Source organism: Rhinatrema bivittatum, chromosome 1, assembly GCF_901001135.1.
Source record: "Rhinatrema bivittatum chromosome 1, aRhiBiv1.1, whole genome shotgun sequence".
Lineage (NCBI taxonomy): Eukaryota > Metazoa > Chordata > Amphibia > Gymnophiona > Rhinatrematidae > Rhinatrema > Rhinatrema bivittatum.
The window spans coordinates 412,403,170-412,427,354 of NC_042615.1; the positions used below are offsets into that span (position 1 = coordinate 412,403,170).

At 46.0% G+C, this 24,185-nt stretch overlaps 1 protein-coding gene across 1 annotated transcript in view; it reads left to right on the forward strand.

Annotated features, from left to right (window-relative positions):
* The window catches only part of LOC115092073 (sialic acid synthase-like), a 221,561-nt gene that overhangs the window by 166,704 nt on the left and 30,672 nt on the right, over window positions 1-24,185 (forward strand). The window contains exon 5 of the mRNA XM_029602571.1: window positions 6,893-7,159. Coding sequence (XP_029458431.1) covers window positions 6,893-7,159 — 267 coding nt within the window. The remainder of the gene's footprint in view (window positions 1-6,892; window positions 7,160-24,185) is intronic.

The window sequence follows — 24,185 nt, forward strand, 5'->3', positions numbered from 1 at the left end:
GTTAAGGCGCAGAATGGATAATTTTCAAACAAATGCGCACAGCAGCATATATGGGCACAATTAGATTTATGCTAATATTTTATAACCCACACATCATAAAATATGCATATTTACCACAGTACATGCACTCATCTGTAGGCTTATGTGTGAATATAAGCAATGAATGGAAACTACGTATTTCAATGCACTGAAAGTGCATACTTTTCCTACCTATTTTAAAAATATATATGCATATATTTTAAACGTGATAGTTGTTGTTGTTACATGTGTTTTAGTGGATCCTTGGATGCTGTGGAGGTGACCACGCCCACGGGGAGGAGCCACAGCACTGGGCTAGACTCTGAATACACAAAACACCGGAATTGAACTCTTTTATTATACAGCTTGAAGTAGCCACCAGGTGGCAGTGGTGAGTTGTAGTCTCAGGGACCTTGGCAGAGGGAGCCCTTCTCCTATAGATAACATCAGGAGGTTCCGCAGCAAGGGTTTACTGTGGATGAGACAGATGAGAGATTAGAGAACTCACTCGGTGTTAGCTGTTATGGATGCAATTCCACCAGATAGTTGTCGTTGGTACAGGGAGAGCAGGCCCTCCAGGAGTGAGTACCTGTTCCCTGAATGGCACCTGAAAATAGAACAGAGGGCCCCCGAGGAGCGGGTACCCATTAGTAGTAAAACCCCGAAGGGCAGAGGAGAGCTTCAGCGGCAGAGTAGCGCAGACAGGAACAGACAAGTCTATACAAGCCTTTGCCAACTCAATGAGCTAGCAATCTTGAGAAGTAGATATACCCGGATGGGCGTGACATCAGATGAGGGAACGCCCTAGAGGTTCGCGCCACTGGGCGTACTTAGACGTGGGTTGCGCGCGCGCATCCTAGCAGGTACCTGGGAGGAGCAATGGCGTACGGCTGCACCATAGCCGTTCCGGGGACACCAGAGAGGTCGGCTTGACGACGCTGCGGTAGCCATCTTGCCCAGGTAAGCGGGAGGAGCCGAGATAGGGGTGCAACAAGTGGGGTGAAGCCGTCGAAGACCGTACACAACAGTACCCCCCTTCAAAGGGCATCCACGCAATGACCTACCAGGTCTAGGTTTCTGCGGATGTAGATGGAAATTCTGTAGCATCTTCTTATCCAAGGTATTGGACATTGGAGTCCACGAGTTGTCTTCTGGGCCATAACCATCCCATGACAGGAGGTATTCCCATACTCTGCCTCGTTTTCTTACATCGAGAACTGAGTCAACTTTGTATTCGATGTCTTCTTCTGCATCTACCGGAGTAGAGTCGGGTATCTTGTTGGAAAATTCACTGAGTATCACTGATTTTAATAGTGAGACGTGGAATGCATTGTGGATCTTTAGAGTGGCTGGTAGCTTCAGACTTGTAGGTAAGGTTGCCCAGTCGGAGAATAGGAAATGGTCCAACGTAGCGAGGAGTGAATCGAGCTGAAGGAAGTTTGTCTTAAATGTTTTGTTGAAAGCCAGACCTTGTCACCAGGCTTGAAGTCTGGAGCCTTGCGGTGATGAGCATCTTGGCTTGTTTTCTTGCTTTCATAAGCATCATTTTAGTCTGAGTCCAGAGTTGATGAATATCAGTAGCAGTTGTTTGAGCTGCTGGGGATGACACTGATAACAGAAGTGGCAGTGGTAGTAATGGTAGTCGTCCATAGACCACTTCGAATGGTGTTGATCCAGTGGATGTTGCTGGATATGTGTTTATGGCAAATTCTGCCCATGGCAATAGTTCGCGCCAATCATTCTGTCGGGTGTTCATGTAGGCACGAATGAACTGTTTGAGCGTCCTGTTCATCCTTTCTGTTTGGCCGTTGGACTGAGGATGTTATGCCGATGTGAAGTCGAGGGCTATATCGAACTTCTTGCATAATGCCTTCCAGAAGTTAGCTGTGAACTGGACTCCACGATCGGAGACTATATGCTTAGACAAGCCATGCAGGCGGAAGAAGTGCATGATGAACAATCGGGCGAGCTCCATGGCAGAGGGTAAGCCTGGGAGAGCCACAAAATGTGCCATCTTCGAGAACCTGTCAACGGTTACCCAAATGGTGTTGTTCCCTCCTGATGATGATAAATCTACCACAAAGTCAGTGGCAATATGTGTCCACAGTTCTTCAGGGACCAGCAAGGGTTGGAGGAGACCCCATGGACATCCTGGCAGCGTCTTCTGTTTAGCGCAGGAAGCGACATAGGCGAACGTGTCCTTCATGGTGGGCCACCAATAAAAGGTTTGCAGTTTAGACAACGTCCTTCGTTGCCCAGGTTGTCCTGAGTGATTAGAGTTGAGGGCCCAAGCCAATAACTTTTTCCTGAGGTTCTTGGGTACGATCATCTTTCCTGCAGGTACCGGATGGGTAGCTGCCAATATAACCTTCTCGGGGTCAATGATGTGTTGCGGCTTTTCGGGTACGTCCTCGGAGAGGAAGGAGCGTGAAAGAGCGTCTGCTCTGATATTCTTGTCTCCTGGACGATACTTGAGCATGAAGTTGAATCTGTTGAAAAACAGCGACCATCTTGCTTGTCTATGGTTCAGGCGCCGTGCATGGCAGAGATACTCCTAGTTCTTATGGTCTGTAAAAACCGTTACTTGATGTTGTGCTCCTTCGAGCCATGGGCGCTATTCTTCGAATGCCATTTTTATGGCCAGAAGTTCCTAGTCTCCAACTCATAATTTCTCGCGACGGGAGAAAAACGAGCAAGGATGTGGGACTTCAGAATTGGAAGCCTGGCTTAGTACTTAGTACTTAGTACTACTTAGTACTATGTCAATGTCAGAGGCGTTGACCTCTACGATGAAAGGTTTTGAGGGGTCTGGATGTCTGAGGCATGGCTTGGTAGAGAAGGCATCCTTTAGCTTTTGGAATGCAGCAATCGCTTTGGGAGACCAGTTAGCCACGTTGGCATCTTTACGTGTCATAGCTGTCAGTGGTACTGTGAGTGAGGAGTAATTCTTGATGAAAGTCCTGTAATAGTTGGTGAAACCTAAGAAGCGTCTGAGAGCCTTTAATCTGGTGGGTTGTGCCCATTTCTTGATGTTCTCTAGCTTCTGTGGGTCCATTTGAAAACCTTCTTTGGAGACAATGTAGCCTAGGAAAGGCACTGATTCCTTATGAAATTCACATTTAGATAGCTTGGCGTAGAGATGGTTCTCACGAAGCCTCTGTAGTACTCTCTTGACATCTTCTTGGGTGGTAATGTCTTGTGAGAAGATTAAGATGTCATCTAAGTAGATAACTACACATTTATAGAGGAGGTCTCAGAAGATGATGATCATTAAATTTTGAAAGATCGCCGGGGCATTGCACAGGCCGAACGGCATCACAAAGTACTCGAAGTGGCCGTCTCGAGTGTTAAAGGCCATCTTCCATTCATCGCCAGCTTTAATGCGCAGTAAGTTGCATGCTCCTTTCAGATCCAGTTTTGAAAAGATCTGGGCTCCTTGTAGTCAATCAAAAAGTTCTGAAATCAGAGGCAGAGGATAACTATTCTTAATAGTTATTTCATTAAGGCCTCTGTAATCTATGCAAGGACACAATGTGCTGTCCTTTTTGCCCACAAAGAAGAAGCCTGCGCCCGCAGGAGACTTGGACGATCTAATGAAGCCCTTGTTGAGATTCTCCTGAATGTATTCAGACATGGCTTTGTTCTCTGCCACAGACAAGGGATACACTCTGCCCTTGGGTGGCTCCGTATTCGGATTCAGACAAATGGCGCAGTCATAGGGTCTGTGATTCGGAAGTATATCTGCTGCTTCTTTTGAAAAGACATCTTGAAAAGATGCGTATTGAGGCGGCAAGCCCAGCATTACTGGGGTGGTAGGCATACAAGATAATGACTTAACCTCAGTCAGGCATCGCTTATGGCAGTCTGGACCCCAACTTGACAGTTCCAGAGTGACCCAATCGAATTGAGGCATATGCTGTTGTAACCACGGTAATCCCAGTACTATGGGGTGCATAGCCTTCTCTAAGATAAAGAAGGAGATAGTCTCCGTATGGAGTGAGCTGGTACGTAGACACACTGGTTCGGTACGTAGTGTTACTTCTCCTGGCAAGGGTTCTCCATGGATGGATGAAAGTAGAGGAGGCGACAAGGTGGAAGTGGGGATCCGTAGATGTTTCACTAATTGTTGAAGAATGAAGTTGCCTCCTGCCCCTGAGTCTAGGGCAAGAGTCTGGTACTGTAGAGGACCGCAGATGAGAGATACAGGAAGAGAGAGTGGAGGAGAAGGAGTGGTGAGACCTATGAAGAGTCCTCCCGCAGGACTTAGGTCTGTCTGTTTCCCGGACATATAGGGCAATTTTGGACAGCATGGCCAGCTTGTCCACCTTGTCCCACAGTACATACACAGCCCTAATTTCTTCCGCATTCTTCTCTTTTAACATCAGGTGGCTGCGGCCTAATTGCATCGGTTCCTCCTTGCCGGCTGCTGGGACCGTAGGGGTAGCCCTGGATGCGGTCTTGACATGGACTTCACTCAGAAAGGGCCTCCTGGTACTCTTGGTTTCTTGAACTTTATCTCGAAGCCGGCGGTCAATTCTGATTGTCAGTTTCACTATTTCAGCCAAGGTTTCAGGCATCTCTCTGGCAGAGAGTTCATCCTTCAGGCAAGTGTTCAGTCCTTCAAAGAACAGTGTCTTCAGGCATCTTGGGTCCCAGGATAATTCAGATGCCAGTGTCTTGAATCCAATAGCGAAGTCAGCTAGGGTCTTGTTCCCTTGCTTAAGGTGAACCAATGAAGATCCTGCAACAGAATATTGGGCAGGGTCATCAAAAACTGATTTAAACAGTTCAAGGAATCCTTCAATGTTGTGAAGGATCAAGTCCTCACGTTCCCACAGCGAAGATGCCCAGGACAGGGCTCGAACATCTAGGTATCATAGGATGTATGTAGTCTTTGCATAAGCTGTGGGGAAATGTCCAGGTTGTAACGCAAAGTGCATGCAGCACTGGTGAATGAAGTCTCTGCATCTCCATACTTCTCCCGAGAAGCGGGTAGGAGCTGCTAGAGCTACAGTCGTCTTGACCGTCACCTCTGATGGTTTAGACTTTACCTGATGTGGAAGATGAGTTTGTCTGTTTGTGTAGCAAATTAAATGCCACAGTCAGTCCTTCCAGCGCAGTCTACTGTTCGGCGATCCGCTGGGCCAGGCCTGGAATGGCCTGCAACGCCATGAGCTGAACCGGATCCATGGAGTTGGCAATCTGTTATGTGTGTTTTAGTGGATTCTTGGGTGCTGTGGAGGTGACCACGCCAACGGGGAGGAGCCCCGTGAGGAGCCACAGCACTGGGCTAGACTCTGATACACAAAACACCAGAATTGAACTCTTTTATCATACAGCTTGAAGTAGCCACCAGGTGGCAGTGGTGAATTGTAGTCTCAGGGACCTCGGCAGAGGGAGCCCTTCTCCTATAGATGACGTCAGGAGGTTCCGCAGCAAGGATTTACTGTGGATGAGACAGATGAGAGATTAGAGTACTCACTCTGTGTTAGCTGTTATGGATGCGATTCCACCAGATAGTTGGCGTAGGTACAGACACTGAAGTAGCGAGGAGCGAGTACCTGTTCCTTGAATGGCACCTGAAAATAGAACAGAGGGCCCCGAGGAGCGGGTACCCAAGTTAGTAGTAAAACCCCGAAGGGCAGAAGGAGAGCTTCCTGCAGGCAGCAGGGAAACGGCAGAGTAGCGCAGACAGGAACAGACAAGTCTACTCGAGCCTTGCCAACTCAATGAGCTAGCAATCTTGAGAAGTAGATATACCCAGATGGGCGTGATGTCAGATGAGGGAACGCCCTCGAGGTTCGCACCACAGGGTGCACTTAGACGTGGGTTGCGCACGCGCGCACCCTAGCAGGTACCTGGGAGGAGCAATGGCATACGGCTGCACCATAGCCGTTCCGGGGATGCCAGAGAGGTCGGCTTGACGATGCTGCTGTAGCTATCTTGCCCAGGTAAGCGGGAGGAGCCGAGATAGGGGTGCAGCAAGCGGGGCGAAGCCGTCAAAGACCAGACGCAACAATAGTAAAGTAAAATCAGTGTAAATCGGCTATTTGTAAATCATATTCACATTTATGAATTTAACCAGTTTACTAATTAGTCCACCAGTTCACCCAGTCCTCATCCAGGACTTCGAGATCTTCCTAATTCTTCAGCCTGAGCCGCCCCTAGTTCATCCAACCCTCCCACCCAGTCAGTACACCCAGTAATTAGCTGGTATAAGTGTTTAATATCACTTATACCAGCTAATTAGCAGGAGTAAAATATGCAAGTAAGATGGCAAATGTACATGCACAAATGCCTTTTAAAATAGTAACCTATGAGCATAAGTGTTAGCCCCACCCCGGAATACCCCAGATCACCTATGCACGTTTTTGAAAATGTGTGTATATGAAATTATGTGCATGTGTATGATGACGTGTATATATGCTAATTTTTATGCATGTAACATTTTGAAAATTCACCCTTAAAATTGCACTTGTGTAAAATGTTTTGACACTTCAGTAGCATATATCATAGCAATTTTCAAAAGCCACTAAAGTGTATTTACATGATAAAATCCAGATATAAGCATCTAAATCATTTTGAAAATTATCCCCATTGGTTCTAATGACAATGACCTTTTTTTGTTTGTTTTTAGGACTTCTCCAGTGATATTTATATTAATGTCCTTAGTCTTTGGACTGTATAGTCTCCCTTTTTAATGCAATTTTTTTGTGTAGATACATGTGTTTGCAACATATATTTAGAATACTTGGTGAATTTCTTTAATTTTAAAGGTGTGCCCAGGTTTTGCATTAACAATGAATGAGTGTAAATCTTAAAAAGCAAAGATTATAATCTAGTTATTCACTGTGCATTTTTAATTGTTTTTAAGACTTATCAATCTGCATTTCCTGATATTCCCATTGGATATTCTGGTCATGAAACTGGTATCGCCATTTCAATAGCTGCTGTAGCCATGGGTGCAAAGGTCCTGGAACGTCATGTGACTTTGAACAAAACTTGGAAAGGAAGTGATCACCAGGCTTCTCTGGAGCCAAATGAGTTGGCTGAATTAGTGAGATCAATCCGCACTATAGAGAAGGCGATGGGTTCTCCAGTCAAACAGCTTCTTCCTTGTGAAACTGCCTGCAAAGACAAGGTATTTTTCCTGAAATTTTTGTATGCAGCAGAGGTCATGCAAATTATCTAGTAAGCTACTCTGCACTTAACAGGAGACATGACATTACCTAAAGACCTTTCTCCCAGGGCAAGCAGGATGGTAGTCCTCACATATGGGTGATGTCATTAGGCGGAGCCCTATTATGCAACACTTTTGTCAAAGTTTCTAGAAACTTTGACTAGCACACTGAGCATGCCCAGCATGCCATGATCCCTGTGTCCACAGGGGTCTCCCTTCAGTCTCTTTTTTTTTTCCGCGCTGTAGTTTGTCTCGTATTTAGGAGCTCTGTGAGATTTTTTTTCTCAGAACCTTTCCTCACGGAAAAACTTGAAGTTTTACTTCACAAATAATTTCCCTACTCGAGTCTCCCTTCGCGTATATTTTCATCGACGCTCGGTGAGAACTATCCTGTGTTCTCCAGTCTGTTCCCCGGGTTACCAACTGTTCACGGCCCTCTCTTTTTTTTTCTCTCCTTGTGTTTATCACACTCTGTCCGCCCCACGATGCCCACTGGTGTCCTTACTGCGATCTTCCACCGGGTCCATCGGGGCTAGATGGATCGGGACGTCCACGGTTCCCATTGATGCCGTGGTGGCCACCATCGATGCCGTCGATGTCGCCATCAATGTCTTTGGTGCCGTCAACACAGCCGTCGGGTCTGTCGCTGCTGCCATCGACGACGACGCCCAGGCCGCCGCCATACCTCTATCGATGCCTCAGTGCCCTCGACTAACGAAAATGCTCCATACTTCGGGATCTCAACCAGAGCCCCCGTGTAATCCTTGGGCGAAAAACAACGCCAGGAGCAGTATAGGTATGGCGACCGTCCATTACCGCCATCCATGCCATTGGTGGCATCTTCCTCGGTGTTGGAGAATGACCGGGCCAAGCACCAAGGGAAACATCATCACTGCCATGGTGACCATTCGTCACCGACGCCATCCTGGACATCGATGGTAGCTTCTTCGGTGCTGCAGAATGACAGGGCCGAGCACCGACAGGGTTCCGTGTTCAGTACTGGCACCAATACCGCATTGGCATACCGCATTGGCATCTATGTCCATCGAGCCAGTTGCTATGCGGGCCCAAGTACAAGAGTCTCCATGCTCCTCTGCACCCGAGGCACCGAGACGTTCCCCACCGACACTGGTGCCAGATACCGAGCCACCACAGATCCATGTGGAAGTGCCAGTAATGCTTAGCCTGCCGCCTCCTGTAGTTGCGTTACTTATATCAACTTCCAGGGAGGAGCTGGACGACCTCGTCCACCAGGCTGTCCTCGATGCCTTCCGGAGTCTACAACCTCAATCGATGCCGGCCCCCATACGGCACCAACACCGGAGCCATCAGTATTCGCACCATTGCGGCACCTCCTCGCTGCCCTCATCGGTATCCTACCAACGACAGCCTAAATCATTGACGCCGACTAGTCCTTCTGAGCCTCCACGGGCCCCTATACTTATCCCGGGATCCTCGAAGGATGATGGGGACTCTAATCCCGCTTCGGCACCGATCCCATCGAGACCTAAACAAACCTCTTCTCGGAGCCTTCTCTACCAGAAGAGTGGAGACGATCCCTCCAAATGACATCTCCTTTGCCACTTTTCTTAAGGAAATATCTGAAACCATCCCTTTCGACCTGGTCACTAAAGAGGACCAGAAGTTTTCAGGAGGGTCTAGGTCGTAAAATCTTCCGGGGATCCATGTTGGTGTCACATATTGCTGTTTACCAGCTATGTTTGATACAACACCAAGGGAACCTCACTGCCATCAACATGAAGTTCCAACAACATGTGATTGCTTCAGAACGTCCTCCCGTTGCCAGCAACAGGACTTGGTGCTAGATGATGAACCTGGCTTACGGCCTCTGATTTATGGCCCGAAGTCCATGATAAACAACTGATCTTCCATGCACCGCAGATCATCTCTTCGTGCAGAAGGTCCAGCAAGACAGTGCCTCAATTGCAAGCCCCTGCGACAGCTCTCTACGTTTCTTGCAAATCCTCGGCTAGAAAACCAGCGAAGAGGGCTTCTAGAAGGACCTTTTACCACTCACGAGTATTATCCAGCTTCCATGTGAGACCAACCAGTCCACTTCAAAAAGCATGTACGCGTCAGCAACTGATATTCAGATCACACCAGCTCCGCCAGTTGGGGCAGGCTTCTGGACTTTGAAACCTTGCCAGAGAACAGAACGGTCCATCCTACTGAGGACCAGGGCTCGGGACACAGTTCCCCGGACACAGCAAGGCAGAGTATTTTAATCCCGCTATTTCCTCCTTCCAAGGAAAACAGGCGACCTCTGCCCATCCTTGACCTCAGAAATCTCAACAAATTTCTTCAGAAAGAAAAGTTCAGTATGGTGACTCTCGGCACCATGCTTCCCTTACTAAAACAAGGAGGTTGACTCTTTTTCTCTGGACCTTCAATAAGCTTCATAGTGAGTCAACAGCATTTTCAATACCAAGTTCTGCCATTTGAGCTAGCTTCGACACTTTGTGTATTACACCAAATGCCTAGCAGTGATTGCCGCTCATCTACGAAAAAACAGCATTCACGTGTTTCCTTACCTGGACGACTGCCTAATAAGGAGTCAATCCAAATAAAGAGCTCTAAATTCTCTAAGACTTGATAATCCCCTTGTACAGAGCCTTGGTGAGGCCTCACCTAGAGTACTGTGCTCAGTTCTGGAGACTGTATCTCCAAAGGGACAGGGACAGGATGGAGGCGGTCCAGAGAAGGGCGACCGAAAAGGTGGATGGTCTTCATAAAATGACTTATGAGGAGAGATTGAAGAACCTAAATATGTATACCCTGGAAGAGAGAAGGAGCAGGGGTGATATGATACAGACTTTCAGATATTTGAAAGGTTTAATGATCCATGGTCAACAACAAACCTATTGGGGAGAAAAATCAGTAGAACTAGGGGTCACAACTTGAAGCTCCAGGGAGGAAGACTCAGAACCAATGTCAGGAAGTATTTCTTCAGGGAGAGGGTGGTGATGCCTGGAATGCCCTTCCGGAGGAAGTGGTGAAGACTAAAACTGTGAAGGATTTCAAAGGGGCGACTGTGGATCCATAAAGGCTAGAGGATGGGAATGAAGTGAAGAGCCAGGGGGGGGGGGGGGGGGGGTGGATTACTGGAGTGGAGGCTACTACATGGTGATTACTACCCATACTCAATAAGCCTTCGCAAGGTTAATGCAACTCCAACATTGCTCTCTGTTTCAACAGCAAGGGGAAATGTGGAAAAGAGGATTTGCATTCAGACAACAACCAACAAGGCAATGATATGTGCAGTCTGGGTAAACAAGCATCAGGGTAACTTGCTTGATGCGGTGGTTACTACCCTTAACCATTAAGCCTTTTTGCTCACCTTAGATGCAACTCCAACATTATTCTCTGCATCAATGGCAGGGGATGACAGGAAACTTGAATCGAACAGTTACCTACAAGGGCCCTGAAATTGGTGGTTGGTGAAACATACGTATGGGAAAATAAGTGTGGGAGCTTGCTGGGCAGACTGGATGGGCCGATCAGTCTTTTTCTGCTGTCATTTCTATATAAATCTACTAAATTTGCTGGGATTTATGATCAACTACCATAAATCCCATATGGATCCGTCTCATCTCCTTGCCTCCATCAGAGCAGATATGGGCAATACAGTCCAAAAAGCTTTCCTGCCCAACAACTGCGCAGACTTCCTATCAAACTGTCCACATCTCTACGCGCATGCAACATAGTCTCAGCCCATCAATTCTTCCCATTGCTGGGCGACATGGCTTCCACAGTCCACGTCACTCCGGTGGCCAGACTAGCCATGGGAAAAACTCAGTGGACTTTAAAATTTCAGTGTCTCTAATCCATTTAACCGCTTTTGTCCCTGATCCATGTCAGTGATCCAGTAACCAGTTCCTCAGGTGACCTTGGCTACGGTCGCATCCAGCTTGGGTTGGGGAGCTCGTATTAACAACCTCCAGACCTAAGATGTGTAGACTCCACTCGAACATTCTCAGATCAACTTCCTGGAGCTTCGAGCCATACGTTATGCCCTTTATTCCTTCAAACACTGCCTGTCACACAAAACTGTGTGGATACAGACAGACAACATAGTGGCAAAGTGGTACTCGAACAAGCAGGGACGCGCAGGCTCTTATCAGCTCTACTAGGAAGCCGCGCAGATCTGGGCCTGGGCCCTTGCACACTCCATGCATCCCCGGGCCACTTATCTAAGAGGCATACTGAACGTACTAGCAGACCATCGATAGTGGCGTGCCTCAGGGATCTGTATTGGGACCCTTGCTTTTCAATATATTTATAAATGATCTGGAAAGAAATACGACGAGTGAGATAATCAAATTTGCAGATACAAAATTATTCAGAGTAGTTAAATCACAAGCAGATTGTGATAAATTGCAGGAAGACCTTGTGAGACTAGAAAATTGGGCATCAAAATGGCAGATGAAATTTAATGTGGATAAGTGCAAGGTGATGCATATAGGGAAAAATAACCCATGCTATAGTTACAATATGTTAGGTTCCATATTAGGTGCTACAACCCAAGAAAGAGATCTAGGCATCATAGTGGATAACACATTGAAATTGTCTGTTCAGGGTGCTGCGGCAGTCAAAAAAGCAAACAATGTTGGGAATTATTAGAAAGGGGATGGTGAATAAAACGGAAAATGTCATAATGCCTCTGTATCGCTCCATGGTGAGACCGCACCTTGAATACTGTGTACAATTCTGGTCACTGCATCTCAAAAAAGATATAATTGCGATAGAAGGGCTACCAAAATGATAAGGGGAGTGGAACAGCTCCCCTATGAGGAGAGACTAAAGAGGTTAGGACTTTTCAGCTTGGAGAAGATATGGCTGAGGGGAGGATAAGATAGAGGTGTTTAAAATCATGAGAGGTCTAGAACGGGTAGATGTGAATCGGTTATTTACTCTTTCGGATAATAGACTAGGGGGCACTCCATGAAGTTAGCATGTGGCACATTTAAAACTAATCGGAGAAAGTACTTTTTTACTCAACGCACAATTAAACTCTGGAATTTGTTGCCAGAGGATGTGGTTAGTGCAGTTAGTATAGCTGTGTTTAAAAAAGGATTGGATAAGTTCTTGGAGGAGAAGTCCATTACCTGCTATTAATTAAGTTGACTTAGAAAATAGCCACTGCTATTACTAGCAATGGTAACATGGAATAGTCTTAGTTTTTGGGTACTTGCCAGGTTCTTATGGCCTGGATTGGCCACTGTTGGAAACAGGATGCTGGGCTTGATGGACCCTTGGCCTGACTCAGTATGGCATGTTCTTATGTTCTTCTTATGTTCTTATATCTTCATGCCCACAAGAGGTCTCTGAACCCATATGTGGCAAGCAAAATCTTCTAGCGCTGAGGTCAACCATCCATCGACCTCTTCCGTCCAAATTGAACCAGAAATTGGACAGATTCTGCTCCCTACAGAGGCAATGAAAAGTGTTAGCCATGGATGCCTTTGCTCGCCCCTGGAACAAAGGCCCTCCTATATACGTCTCCTCCGATACCACTCGTAGCCAAAAAGCTCTCGTGAAGCTACAGCAGGACAGGGTTTAATGATTCTCATACCCCCGTAGCCATTACATCTGCTAAAAGTGTCAGTGAATTACAAGCCGTTGTTGCATACTCACCCTACACTAGGTTCCTCCGTGATCGAGTGGTCCTCCGTACTCACCCTAAATTTCTTCCTGAGGTGGACACAGTCTCTCCCCTTACTCAGTCTATAGTCTCTCCACTCTTTTCCCAAGGCCTCACTTTCACCAGGGCAAAAGATTTTTGCACACCTTGGACTGTAAGCGTGCACTTGCATTCTGTCTAGACCGCACTGCAGTCCATAGTAAATCCACCCAACTCTTTGTTTCTTTTGACAAAAACAAGCTGGGAGTTGCAGTGGTCAAACTCTCTCCAACTGGCTAGCAGACTATCGAATTCTGCTGTGAGGAAGCAGGCCTTCCTCTCCAGGGGTGAGTGAAGGCACATTTTGTAGGGCCCATGGCAACATCAGTAGCACACTATCGTTCAGTACCAATTGCCGACATCTGCTAGGCTGCGACATGCAGCTCTCTTCACACATTCGCAGCCCACTACTGCTTAGATAAGGAAGGCCGTCAAGACTCTGGCTTTGGACAATCTGTCTTGAAAAATGTTTTTTGCAGTATAATGCCCAACTCCTTCCACAACCACCTGCTGTGATTTCAGGCTGCCTCATTGCCAATAGCACCCCAATTATTGTGCCTGTTGCACGAGTTGTCTGCTATTGGCCTGTTGTAATATGAATCAGCCTGTAGCTTGCTAAATCACCCATATGTGAGGACTACCATCCTGCTTGTCCTGGGAGAAAGCAGAGTTGCTTACGTGTAACAGGTGTTCTCCCAGGACAACAGGATGTAGCCCTCACGAAACCCACCCACCACCCCGTGGAGTTGGGTCCGCTTAAGTTTTGTTATTTTATTTTTCGCTCACATATTTTTGCTACAAACGAGGCTGAAGGGAGACCCCTGTGGACACAGGGATCATGGCATGCTGGGAGTGCTCAGTGTGCCAGTCAAAGTTTCTAGAAACTTTGACAAAAGTGTTGCGTAATAGGGCTCCGCCTAATGATGTCACCCATATGTGAGGACTACATCCTGCTGTCCTGGGAAAACACCTTTTACAGGTAAGCAACTCTGCTTTCTCTGCATTCAAAGTTACCTGCCACTCTGACTTGGAAATCAGTTTTGCTTTTGATTTTTTTTTTCCCTTCTACTTACTCAACCAGACAACATACTGACCTATGCAGCTAGTTCAGCCTGCCAAACTGAACAGTGGGTATCACTGTGTGAACTGTGGAGCATTTGCCCCCTGCAGAGTCTGGGAATGCTCCAGGGGGCTTGTTTGGATAGCTTCCAGAAATACAAACTTCTTGATCTTAAAATATCTGATTTCCATCCTTCTGCTATAGAGCTAATGATTATCTACATTATTAGTATTCAACTTCTGTCACTTTATGAAACATTTCAGCAACAAGCTGAATCTCAGAGAGCTGCAAGCCACATTTAAACCCAAATTTGTAAATGCAATTTTAGTAGCTGTATTGGTCCTGGAGAAAACTGTAGGATTGATGCTTCTTAAAATCAATAGCAATTCAATACTACTCTCCCCCGTAGTTATTTGATGACAAACTGCAAATAGAGTATTATATTCAAAAAGGACCTTATAAGTCCAGCTTATGTGCTTATAACTCAGCAATTTCATTAATGCCTCAATTTACAATCATAGGTCTTCCGTAATGTGAGTATCTTTAAAAAAAACTTTTCATTATTTAATGCAAATAAAATTGAATTACATGCCAAAGGAAATAGTATTAGCTCAGCTTAGAACAAAATGTCTTCGAACTGCTCCTTGACGTGAATTTTTGAGACCTCACAAGACCTTTTTATTTTCTAACCTTACATACTGACCTCACTTTATTCTGCAATGTTGCAAACATTCTGTAAGCGCAACACTGAGGATACTGAAGAGCCACAGGTGGGTATTTGTGATTATAAGCGCACTTTGAGCCAATATGCTAAAAAGGAGTTCAGTTTTAACGTTTTTGGGGTTTTTTTGTTTGTTTTTTTTTACTTAACATGCTGTAAAACATGCAGTCCTGCAGAATGCAGTAAACTAATGGAATGAAAATCAAGTTTGAGTTTTAAAAAAAAAAATGCTAAATGGAAAAAATACACTAAACTATGAGTTAACCTCAATATCCATACTAATGCTTAAAACTGATGTAAAAATAAAACTGATTGTGACCAAAATGGCCTTCCAAGCAAGGTTAATGCTGTGCATCCCAACTTGGGCACAATCTCACATGCATGGCCATTTGGACAAGCTAAATGAAAGAGTAAACTCTGGGATGAGCACCTATGGCTGAACAGTAACCACATGGGCATTGTGCATCCTGACTTGAGCACAAAAAGAGTGTGAACTGTTTGGCTATAGGTGCCTTCCCCAGAGAGCTTACACTTCTTTTTCACTTGGCATGCCTTGCCAAAATGGTCTTGTATGTAAGATTGTGTCCATGTCAGGATGCACAGCATCAGTCTCACAAGCAAGGCCATTGTGCCACAGTGCCAGGGTATATTGTTCAACCCTAGGTATCCACCCTAGAGAGCTTACGTTTGGATTTTACTTCCCATGTCTTACCACTATGAGGCAGTCATCTACACCTGAAAAGTACGCAAGACATTGCAGCACAGTGGCCTTGCATATGAGATTGGCACTATGCATCCCGATTTGGGCACAATCCCTCATGCAAGACCACTTTGAAGGGTGGGAAGGGCAGAGTGAGTGTGAGTGAAATGTAAAGCAATATGTAAAACATCTCCCCAGAATCTCTGTATTTCAAGACATTCTCACAAACGATATCACCAATGAGGCATTATCACTTCCACACTTCAGATGCTTACTGTATTGTGCAATACCAAAACAAAAGGCTCAAATGGGAGAAAATATTTTTCTATGCATAAATCTCAATTGCAGTTCTCTTAAAACATTTTTAGTGATTCTATAAACCAAAGAATTACATGCCTACATGTCATCTTCAGTGAGTGTAGTATCTAATTCGTGTTTTTAGACAATTGACTGTACAACAAAAATTGTGTAAGTTATTAAAGTAAGTAACACAGAAACATAGATGTGACGGCAGAAAGGGACCAAATGGTCCATCTAGTCTACCCAGCAAGCTTATGGTAGCATCTGCCACGCCATACAGGTACCCCCATACTTATCAATTTCCCAGACCCTCAAAGTCAGTGTCCTTGTTGGTTGCTGTCTGAGTCTAATTCCCCTTTTCTTCTTTTCCCCCTGCTGTTGAAGCAGAGAGCAATAATGAAGTTGCATCAACCATATGAAGGCTTATTGGTTAGAGGGTAGTAACCACCACACCAGCAAGTTATCCCCATGCAGTCTTTTCTTCATTTCCATCCTCTAGCCTTTAGGGATCCATAGTGTTGATCCCATGCCCCTTTGAAATCTTTCACTGTTTTTGTCTTCACCACCTCCTCCGGAAGGACATTCCAGGCATCCACCGTCCTCTCCGTGAAGAAATATTTTCTGACGTTGATTCTAAGTCGCCCTCCAGGAGTTTCATTTCATGACACTTAGTTCTACTGATTTCTTGCTAATGGAAGAGATTTGTCAATTGGGCATCCTTAAAACCTTTCAGGTATCTGAAGGTCTGTATCATATCTCCCCTGCACCTGCTCTCCTTCAGGGTACACATATAAACATTTTTAAATAAATAAATAAATAAATATAGAAAAAAGAAACATTGTTATTGCAAAAATAAATTCAAAATATAATCTGTCTGAATCAAATACTTATGTTGCTGATACGGTTGATGATGTAACCTCCTCACTAGAGTTCTCCAAAAAGGCTGTTAAATTTAGAACATCTATTGAATCTTGAGCAGATGAATCATCTCCCTGAGGCTCTTTTTTTAAATGATGGAATATAATATGCTTTTTAGGAAATTTAAGTTACTTCCATAAAATATTTCCTCAGCATTTCTCTCAGGGAGACTCATTTTTTCTTTAGGAAGTTTATAAACCTGATGTTCCTTCGCCGAACCATATCTTATTCTGAAGAAATAAATGACCTTTGGAGTTAGTCCCAACAGATTCTTTTATGACAGTTTATGAAGTTTCACAACTTTCAGTTTTATTGAGTCCGATGCATCTTGTTTTGGAAAATCTGTAGGGAAAAGGTTAAACCCTGATGCTGATGTACAAACTGTCCCACTTGCAAGGATAATTTGGTAATTGCTTCCCAAACAAGTTCCAAAGATATAATTGGTGGTTTAGGCAAATAAATCTATATAACATTTGTTGTTTATTTAATACCTGGGATCCAGATATCACCAATAATCCATTTATTTTTTTCCTTGATCATCTGCTTGGGCAAAACCTCCATCTATATTCCACTTCTTAGGTGAAAACTCCCCTTCCACAGTAGTTGGCTGATAGTCCAGGAAAACTATTGCTATCATCCAAGTCGGGCTTATGATATCTACCCACGTCGAAGGTCCAGCAGGCTTTTTTCCATCCACTGGCCATGTACACAATTGTGAAGCCTAGCGATATTCCACTGGAAGGGTACAGGGGAGGGGGGTGTCCAGCGCTTGTGGTCTGAGGATGAGCCTGTCAGCAGTGGTGTGGCCAAAGCCACCAGAAAGGTATGAATCTTCTTTTTCCATTTTCCCATTAGAAAGAAGTAATAATGTAGACAAAAATCTTGAAGAATAGGAAGGCAGCTATCAGAACAGAGCACAGCTATGCTCGACCAACTTGGTTTCCTCCCAGGATTGAAAGGTTTTTGACCACAGGCAAAAGATGATAGGTATCAAAAGATAGTCCCATCATATTTTGAATAAATCACCAAACATATCTCCTAGACTTAATCCACACAGAATAGAAAAAGATCTGTGGAATCACATCCATGTTTACATACAAAATACGGTAAATCTTAAAGATAAAGGTGCAACCGATTGAGCTTCCATAGCAAGATCAGAATAATTCTTTTTTCTAACATTCAGGCGCCCAAAAATCTTAAGACCTGACACATTATATAATCTAAATTGGGAAATCCCATATTCCTCTCATCTTTAGGCATCATCAACACAAAGTGGTAAACTTGCTCTCTTCCTCTCTAAAGATCTAGTACTGACCCTTAATGGTGTTTATATCTTTTTTTCTCAATAACAATAAGAAGCATCTGTCAAAAATATATGAGCTTAATTAGGGTAATTCTACCCTGCAAATACAAATAAAATTCCATCCAATTGGTCAAATTTTAGCAGAATCTTGAAAATATTGTATAATTTGCAGGCATACCACTTTTCCAGCTTTTTATGAATCGTTAATCCCAGTTACTTAATGTCTTCCACTCACTTTGATAGAAAATTAGTCCAAATGTTTTTGGCTTTTGATTTTTCCAAATGTAAAATAAGACCAGAGAATGTACCATTGTTGTCGATTTAAAGGGACTAGCAAAGGTTTAGTGACATTTGATAAGAATAATAGAGCAAATTATTTAAAGACTTATTACCATTATTAATTCTCATTAATGACTATTCACCCACCAGTGTAAGAACTATAAGCTCTAATGTTAAAATGAATACAAGAGATGAAAAACATCTTTATCTAGAACCCCTAGATAATTCAAAAGTTTTTTGTAAAGAACATTCTCACAGGACAAGCAGGATGGTAGTCCTCACATGGGTGACATCAAAGGATGGAGCCCAATCATAGAACACTTTTGTCAAAGTTTCTAGAACTTTGGCACCTACTGGGCATGCCCAGCATGGCACTAAACCTGCAGCCAGTAGGGGTCCCACTTCAGTCTTCTTTTTTACACAGCAGTAGCCATGCGGGTTAAGGAGCTCCACAGAGATTCCTGACAGGAATTTTCCTCACGGAATTACTAAAACCTTTCATACCCTACAGGGGTCCCCCTTTCGAATTTTTGATTCCGCGGTACTCCGGTAAGTCTTTTACCCGTTTTTGGTCGATTCCCGTCGAGTTTGGCCCTTGCGACCTACTGGCCGGCGACCGTACCGTGGCTCAATTTTTCAAAGGCCATGGCATCGGGGTTATGTCGGTGCCCTGACTGTACTCGCACTATGTCCATAACAGACCCTCATAAAGTCTGTGTAATGTGCCTCGGGTGCGAGAATGTTGTCCTGACTTGCACCAAATGTGCCTTAATGACACCAAAAGGTTGCAAAGCCAGAATGGAGAAAATGGAACTTCTCTTCCGTTCTCAAACTCCGACGCCATGTATTGCATCGACATCATCTGAACAGGCACCGTCCACTTCGCACCAGCATTGGACACGGCCGGTGACCGTCTGGCGTCGACGACTTCCCGGCCATCGACTACCTCTACTCCCCCTCAGGACCGAAGGGATTGTAGAGAGAAACATCTGCATCGACACCAGAATCCTCTGACCATCGATGAAGGAAAATAATAGACTTCGCCATCATCCGAGCCGCCATAGAAGAAACCTCATTCAGAAAAGGCATCGACCCTTTCTGTCACCGAGGGAACCCTTACCCGGACAGGTATCAGGAGCCGCGACTCCGCCTTTAATGCCTCTGCTTCATTCTCCCCTTCCGTAGCCGGGGCTGATTGCTCCAGGTCTCAGTGAAGAACTGGACCGGATGGTTCAGGAGGTCATCGATAAGGCGATGCACAGATTCAAAGTTCCCCCTGGTGCCAAAACCGGTGCCGGTTGCAGAACCAACCACTGATCCCATTCCGGCAGCATTGGCACCGCTGCTTTCAGAGATGGAAGCGCTTATAGCTGCCTTTCCACCGATGGATCCCAGATCACCGATGGCTCCGGTGCCTTCTCCACTTACTCTTTCATCAGGAGGAGAAACGCCTTTCCGTCTTCCTCCATCGGGAGTCCTGCCGATGCCTCAGCCATCGATGCGGCCATCGGCACAACCCATCCATCCATCGATGCCCTCAATGCCTTCATCGGTGCCTCCAGTACTTCCCTCGATGTCTTTAGAACCTAGACCAGGACCTTCAGGAATACCATCGTCCCGTCCTTCTCAGGTTCCTAGAGGGACAGGTGCTGATCCCTATGACACCTGGACTGACGATTCTTCTCCAGACATCGATGATTTACCATCGCCATCTTCTCCTACTGAAAGCAGGAAGTGTTCTCCTCCAGAGGACTTGTCCTTCATAAATTTTGTGAAGGAAATGTCTGAGTTGGTTCCCTTCCTATTACAGACTGAACAAGATGATAGGTACCAAATGATGGAGCTGTTACAATTCCTGGATGCTCCCAAGGAAATAACCTCCATCCCTATTCATCAGATTATTTTCGATCTTCTCAAAAAGAACTGGGAACACCCTGGTTTGGTAGCTCCAGTCATCCAAAAGGCAATTACCACTTGGTCCAGTTAGCCCCAGGGTTCCAGAAACCTCAGCTGGATCACCAATCTGTGGTTGTAGAATCTGCCCAAAAGAGGGCACGACGCTCAAAACCCCACTCTTCCTTCCCACCAAGTAAGGAGCAGAAATTCCTGGATGCCATTGGCCGGCGTGTCTTCCAGGGATCAATGCTCATCTCTCAGATCGCCTCTTACCAGCTGTATATGACCCAGTGTAACAGGGTCATATACAGCTGGTAAGAGGATATACATACATACATATCCAAGCAGATACAGGACTGCAGAGTCCCTGCCTCAGCAATTCCAGGAACAGCTACAAACCCTGGTTCACAAGGGTTTTGAAGCAGGGAAACATGAAATAAGGTCCTCTTACGATATCTTCGACACCGCTTCCAGGGTATCTGCATCTGCTATTTCTGCAAGAAGATGGGCCTGGCTTAAATCTTCGGACTTGCGCCCTGAAGAACAAGACAGATTGTCCGATCTGCCTTGCATAGGAGAAAATCTGTTTGGCGAACAGATCCAGCGGACGGTGGCGGAACTCAAGGAGCATCATGAGACCCTTCGCCAACTCTCTCTGATGCCTTCTGAGTATTCCTCCAAACAGCCATTCAGGAAGGACAATAAGTCCAAAGAAGTCCTATCCACCACCGTCTAGAAGTCGTTCCACGAGACCTTTCCAGAAGACCCAGTCTCGTCAACCTCGGAAACAAAAGCCGCAAGCAGCTCCTCAGCCGGGCCCTGCTTCCGGTTTTTGACTCCTGCATAGAGAGCAGAAGCCAGTTTCCACTGCCACAGATACTAGTAGGAGGTCGATTGTGCCAGTTCAACAACATGTGGCGCACAATCACCTCAGACCAGTGGGTCCTTGCCATAATCTCTCAAGGCTATCACCTGAACTTTCTCTTCATCCCACCGGATTCCCCACCTCGGCTGACGTGGGGAACATCCGACCACTCATCACTCCTGGAACAGGAGGTCTCCCTCCTCCTCCAGTCCAGAGCAATAGAACCAGTGCCGTACTCCCAACAGGGCCTAGGATTCTATTCCCGGTACTTTCTAATCCCCCAAAAATCAGGAGACGTTGGTCCAATTCTGGACCTGTGTGCCCTCAACAAGTACCTCCAACGAGAAAAGTTCAAGATGGTAACCTTGGGTTCCCTCCTTCCTCTTCTACAAAGAGGAGACTGGCTCTGCTCTCTAGACCTCCAGGACATGTACACACACATTGCGATAACTCCATCTCATCGCTGATTTCTGAGGTTTCTGGTAGGCCCCAAGCACTATCAGTACAGAGTGCTACCATTCGGCCTGGCATCTGCACCATGAGTCTTCACCAAGTGCCTCATAGTAGTAGCAGCCTTCCTCAGGACTCAACGTGTTCACATCTACCCCTGTCTTGACGATTGGCTGATCAGGGCTCCCACTCAGCAAGCTGTTCTGTCATCCCTACATCTCACACACACTCTGATTTCGCTAGGATTTCTCGTCAACTATGCAAAATCCTGCTTAGTCCCATTTCAAACTTTGTCCTTCATAGGGGCAGACTTGGACACCTTTCAAGCAAAGGCATTTCTGCCTCGACAGCGAGTTCTCACTCTCATTTCTCTTGCACCCCAGCTACAGTCTCAGCACCGCTCGACTGCACGCCACTTCCTCATCCTGCTGGGACACATGGCGTCCTCAGTACAGGTTACCCCAATGGCTCGCTTGGCCATGAGTCTTGCAGTGGACTTTAAGGTCACAATGGGCTCAATCCGTCCAGCCATTATCGACCATTGTCCACATCACCGACCCACTTCATCAGTCTCTAGCCTGGTGGAAAAATCAGATCAATCTTCTCCAAGGCCTACCCTTCCAGGCTCCAGACCCTCAAATAATTCTCACCACCGATGCTTCCAACCTCGGCTGGGGAGCACATGTCGCCAATTTGAAGACCCAAGGAGCTTGGTCTCCAGAGGAAGCCAAACACCAAATCAATTTCCTGGAGCTACGAGCAATCAGATATGCTCTCAGGGTATTTCGGGATTGTCTGTCCAACCAAGTCATCCTAATTCAGACAGACAACCAGGTGGCTATGTGGTACATCAACAAACAAGGAGGAATGGGCTCCTACCTACGGTGTCAGGAAGCGGCACAGATATGGGCGGAGACCCTCTCCCACTCGATGTACCTCAGGGCCACCTACTTGCCGGGAGTGTTCAATGTGTTGGCGGATAAGCTGAGTCGCGCCTTTCAACCACACGAGTGGTCCCTCGACCCCACAGTAGCGGACTCAATATTCCAACGTTGGGGTTATCCCCACATAGACCTCTTTGCGACACCTCAAAACCGCAAAGTAGAGAACTTTTGCTCTTTATCGCAGCCAGCAGTCACAGCCAAGAGATGCGTTCTCCCTCTCATGCGCAACCAGTCTCCTATATGCATTCCCTCTACTTCCGCTTCTCTCAAAGACTCTCGTGAAGCTACATCAGGAAAAGGGAACCATGATCCTGATAGACCTCACTGGCCACGCCAAGTGTGGTTTCCGATCCTTCAAGACCGCTCCATTCGCAGGCACATTCCCTTAGGAAAGGACCCGCTTCTGATCTCTCAGAATGACGGGTGCCTACGCCACCCCAATTTTCAGGCCTTGTCCCTGACTGCCTGGATGTTGAAAGGTTAATTCTTCAGCCACTCAACCTTTTAGAGCCTGTTTCCCGTGTCCTGATTGCTTCACGGAAGCCTACACAAGAAAATTTTATCTTTACAAATGGAACAGATTTAAATTATGGTGTTCTGCTCAATCCCTTGATCCTTTTACCTGTTCCACCATGAAGTTTCTGGACTATCTCTGGCACCTGTCAGAATCAGTTCTTAAAACTTCGTCCATTAGAATGCATGTCAGTGCGGTAGCTGCCTTCCATAAAGGTGGTACTGAAATGTTCCTATTTCAGTACAACCCCTTGTAACACGATTTCTGAAAGGCTTGCTCCACCTCAAGCCTCCACTGCGCCCTCCGGCCCCTTCTTGGGACCTCAATCTGGTTTTGGGTCAGCTCATGAAACCAGCATTCGAGCCTCTCCAATCCTGTGATCTTTGTTATCTCACATGGAAAGTGATTTATCTCCTGGCAATCACATCCGCTCGCAGAGTTAGTGAGTTACAGGCTCTAGTTACCTATCCGCCTTACACTAAACTTCTGCACGACCGGGCAGTATTCTGCACTCACTCTAAGTTCTTGCCTAAGGTAGTATCGGAGTTTCACATTAATCAATCCATTATACTACCTACCTTCTTTCCCAGGCCCCATTCCAATTCAGGAGAACAGGCTCTGCATACCCTTGACTGTAAACGGGCTCTAGTGTTCTATCTAGACTGTACAGCTGCCCACAGGAAAAGCATTCAATTGTTTGTCTCTTTCCATTCCATCAAACTGGGGCAGCCCTTGGGCAAGCAGACTCTCTCCTCCTGGTTAGCGGACTGCATGTCCTTTTGCTTTCAGCAAGCAGGCATTCCACTTCAAGACCGTGTTAAAGCATACTCTGTCAGGGCCATGGCAACTTCAGTAGCGCACCTATGCTCTGTGCCGCTTCCTGATATTTGTAGGGCTGCTACCTGGAGTTCTCTCCATACCTTCACAGCCCACTATTGTTTGGACAAGGCTGGAAGACAAGATTCCATCTTCGGCCAATCTGTCTTGCGCAAACTTTTTGCAACTTGATATACCAACACCCTTCCGCCTGCCCGTTAGGGTTCAGGGCGCTCTCTGCCAAATTCCACCCCATTTGTGCCTGTTGCACGTCTGTGGGTACATTTGGTGCATACTCTGACATCCTCAGCTCGGTACTCACCCATATGTGAGGACAACCATCCTGCTTGTCCTATGAGAAAGCAAATGTTGCTTACCTGTAACAGGTGTTCTCACAGGACAGAAGGATATTAGTCCTCATGAAACCCGCCCGCCATCCCGCGGTGTTGGGTTCGTTATGTTTTATTATTTTATTTTTTTGGCACTTCCTATAGCTATAAACAAGACTGAAGGGGGACCC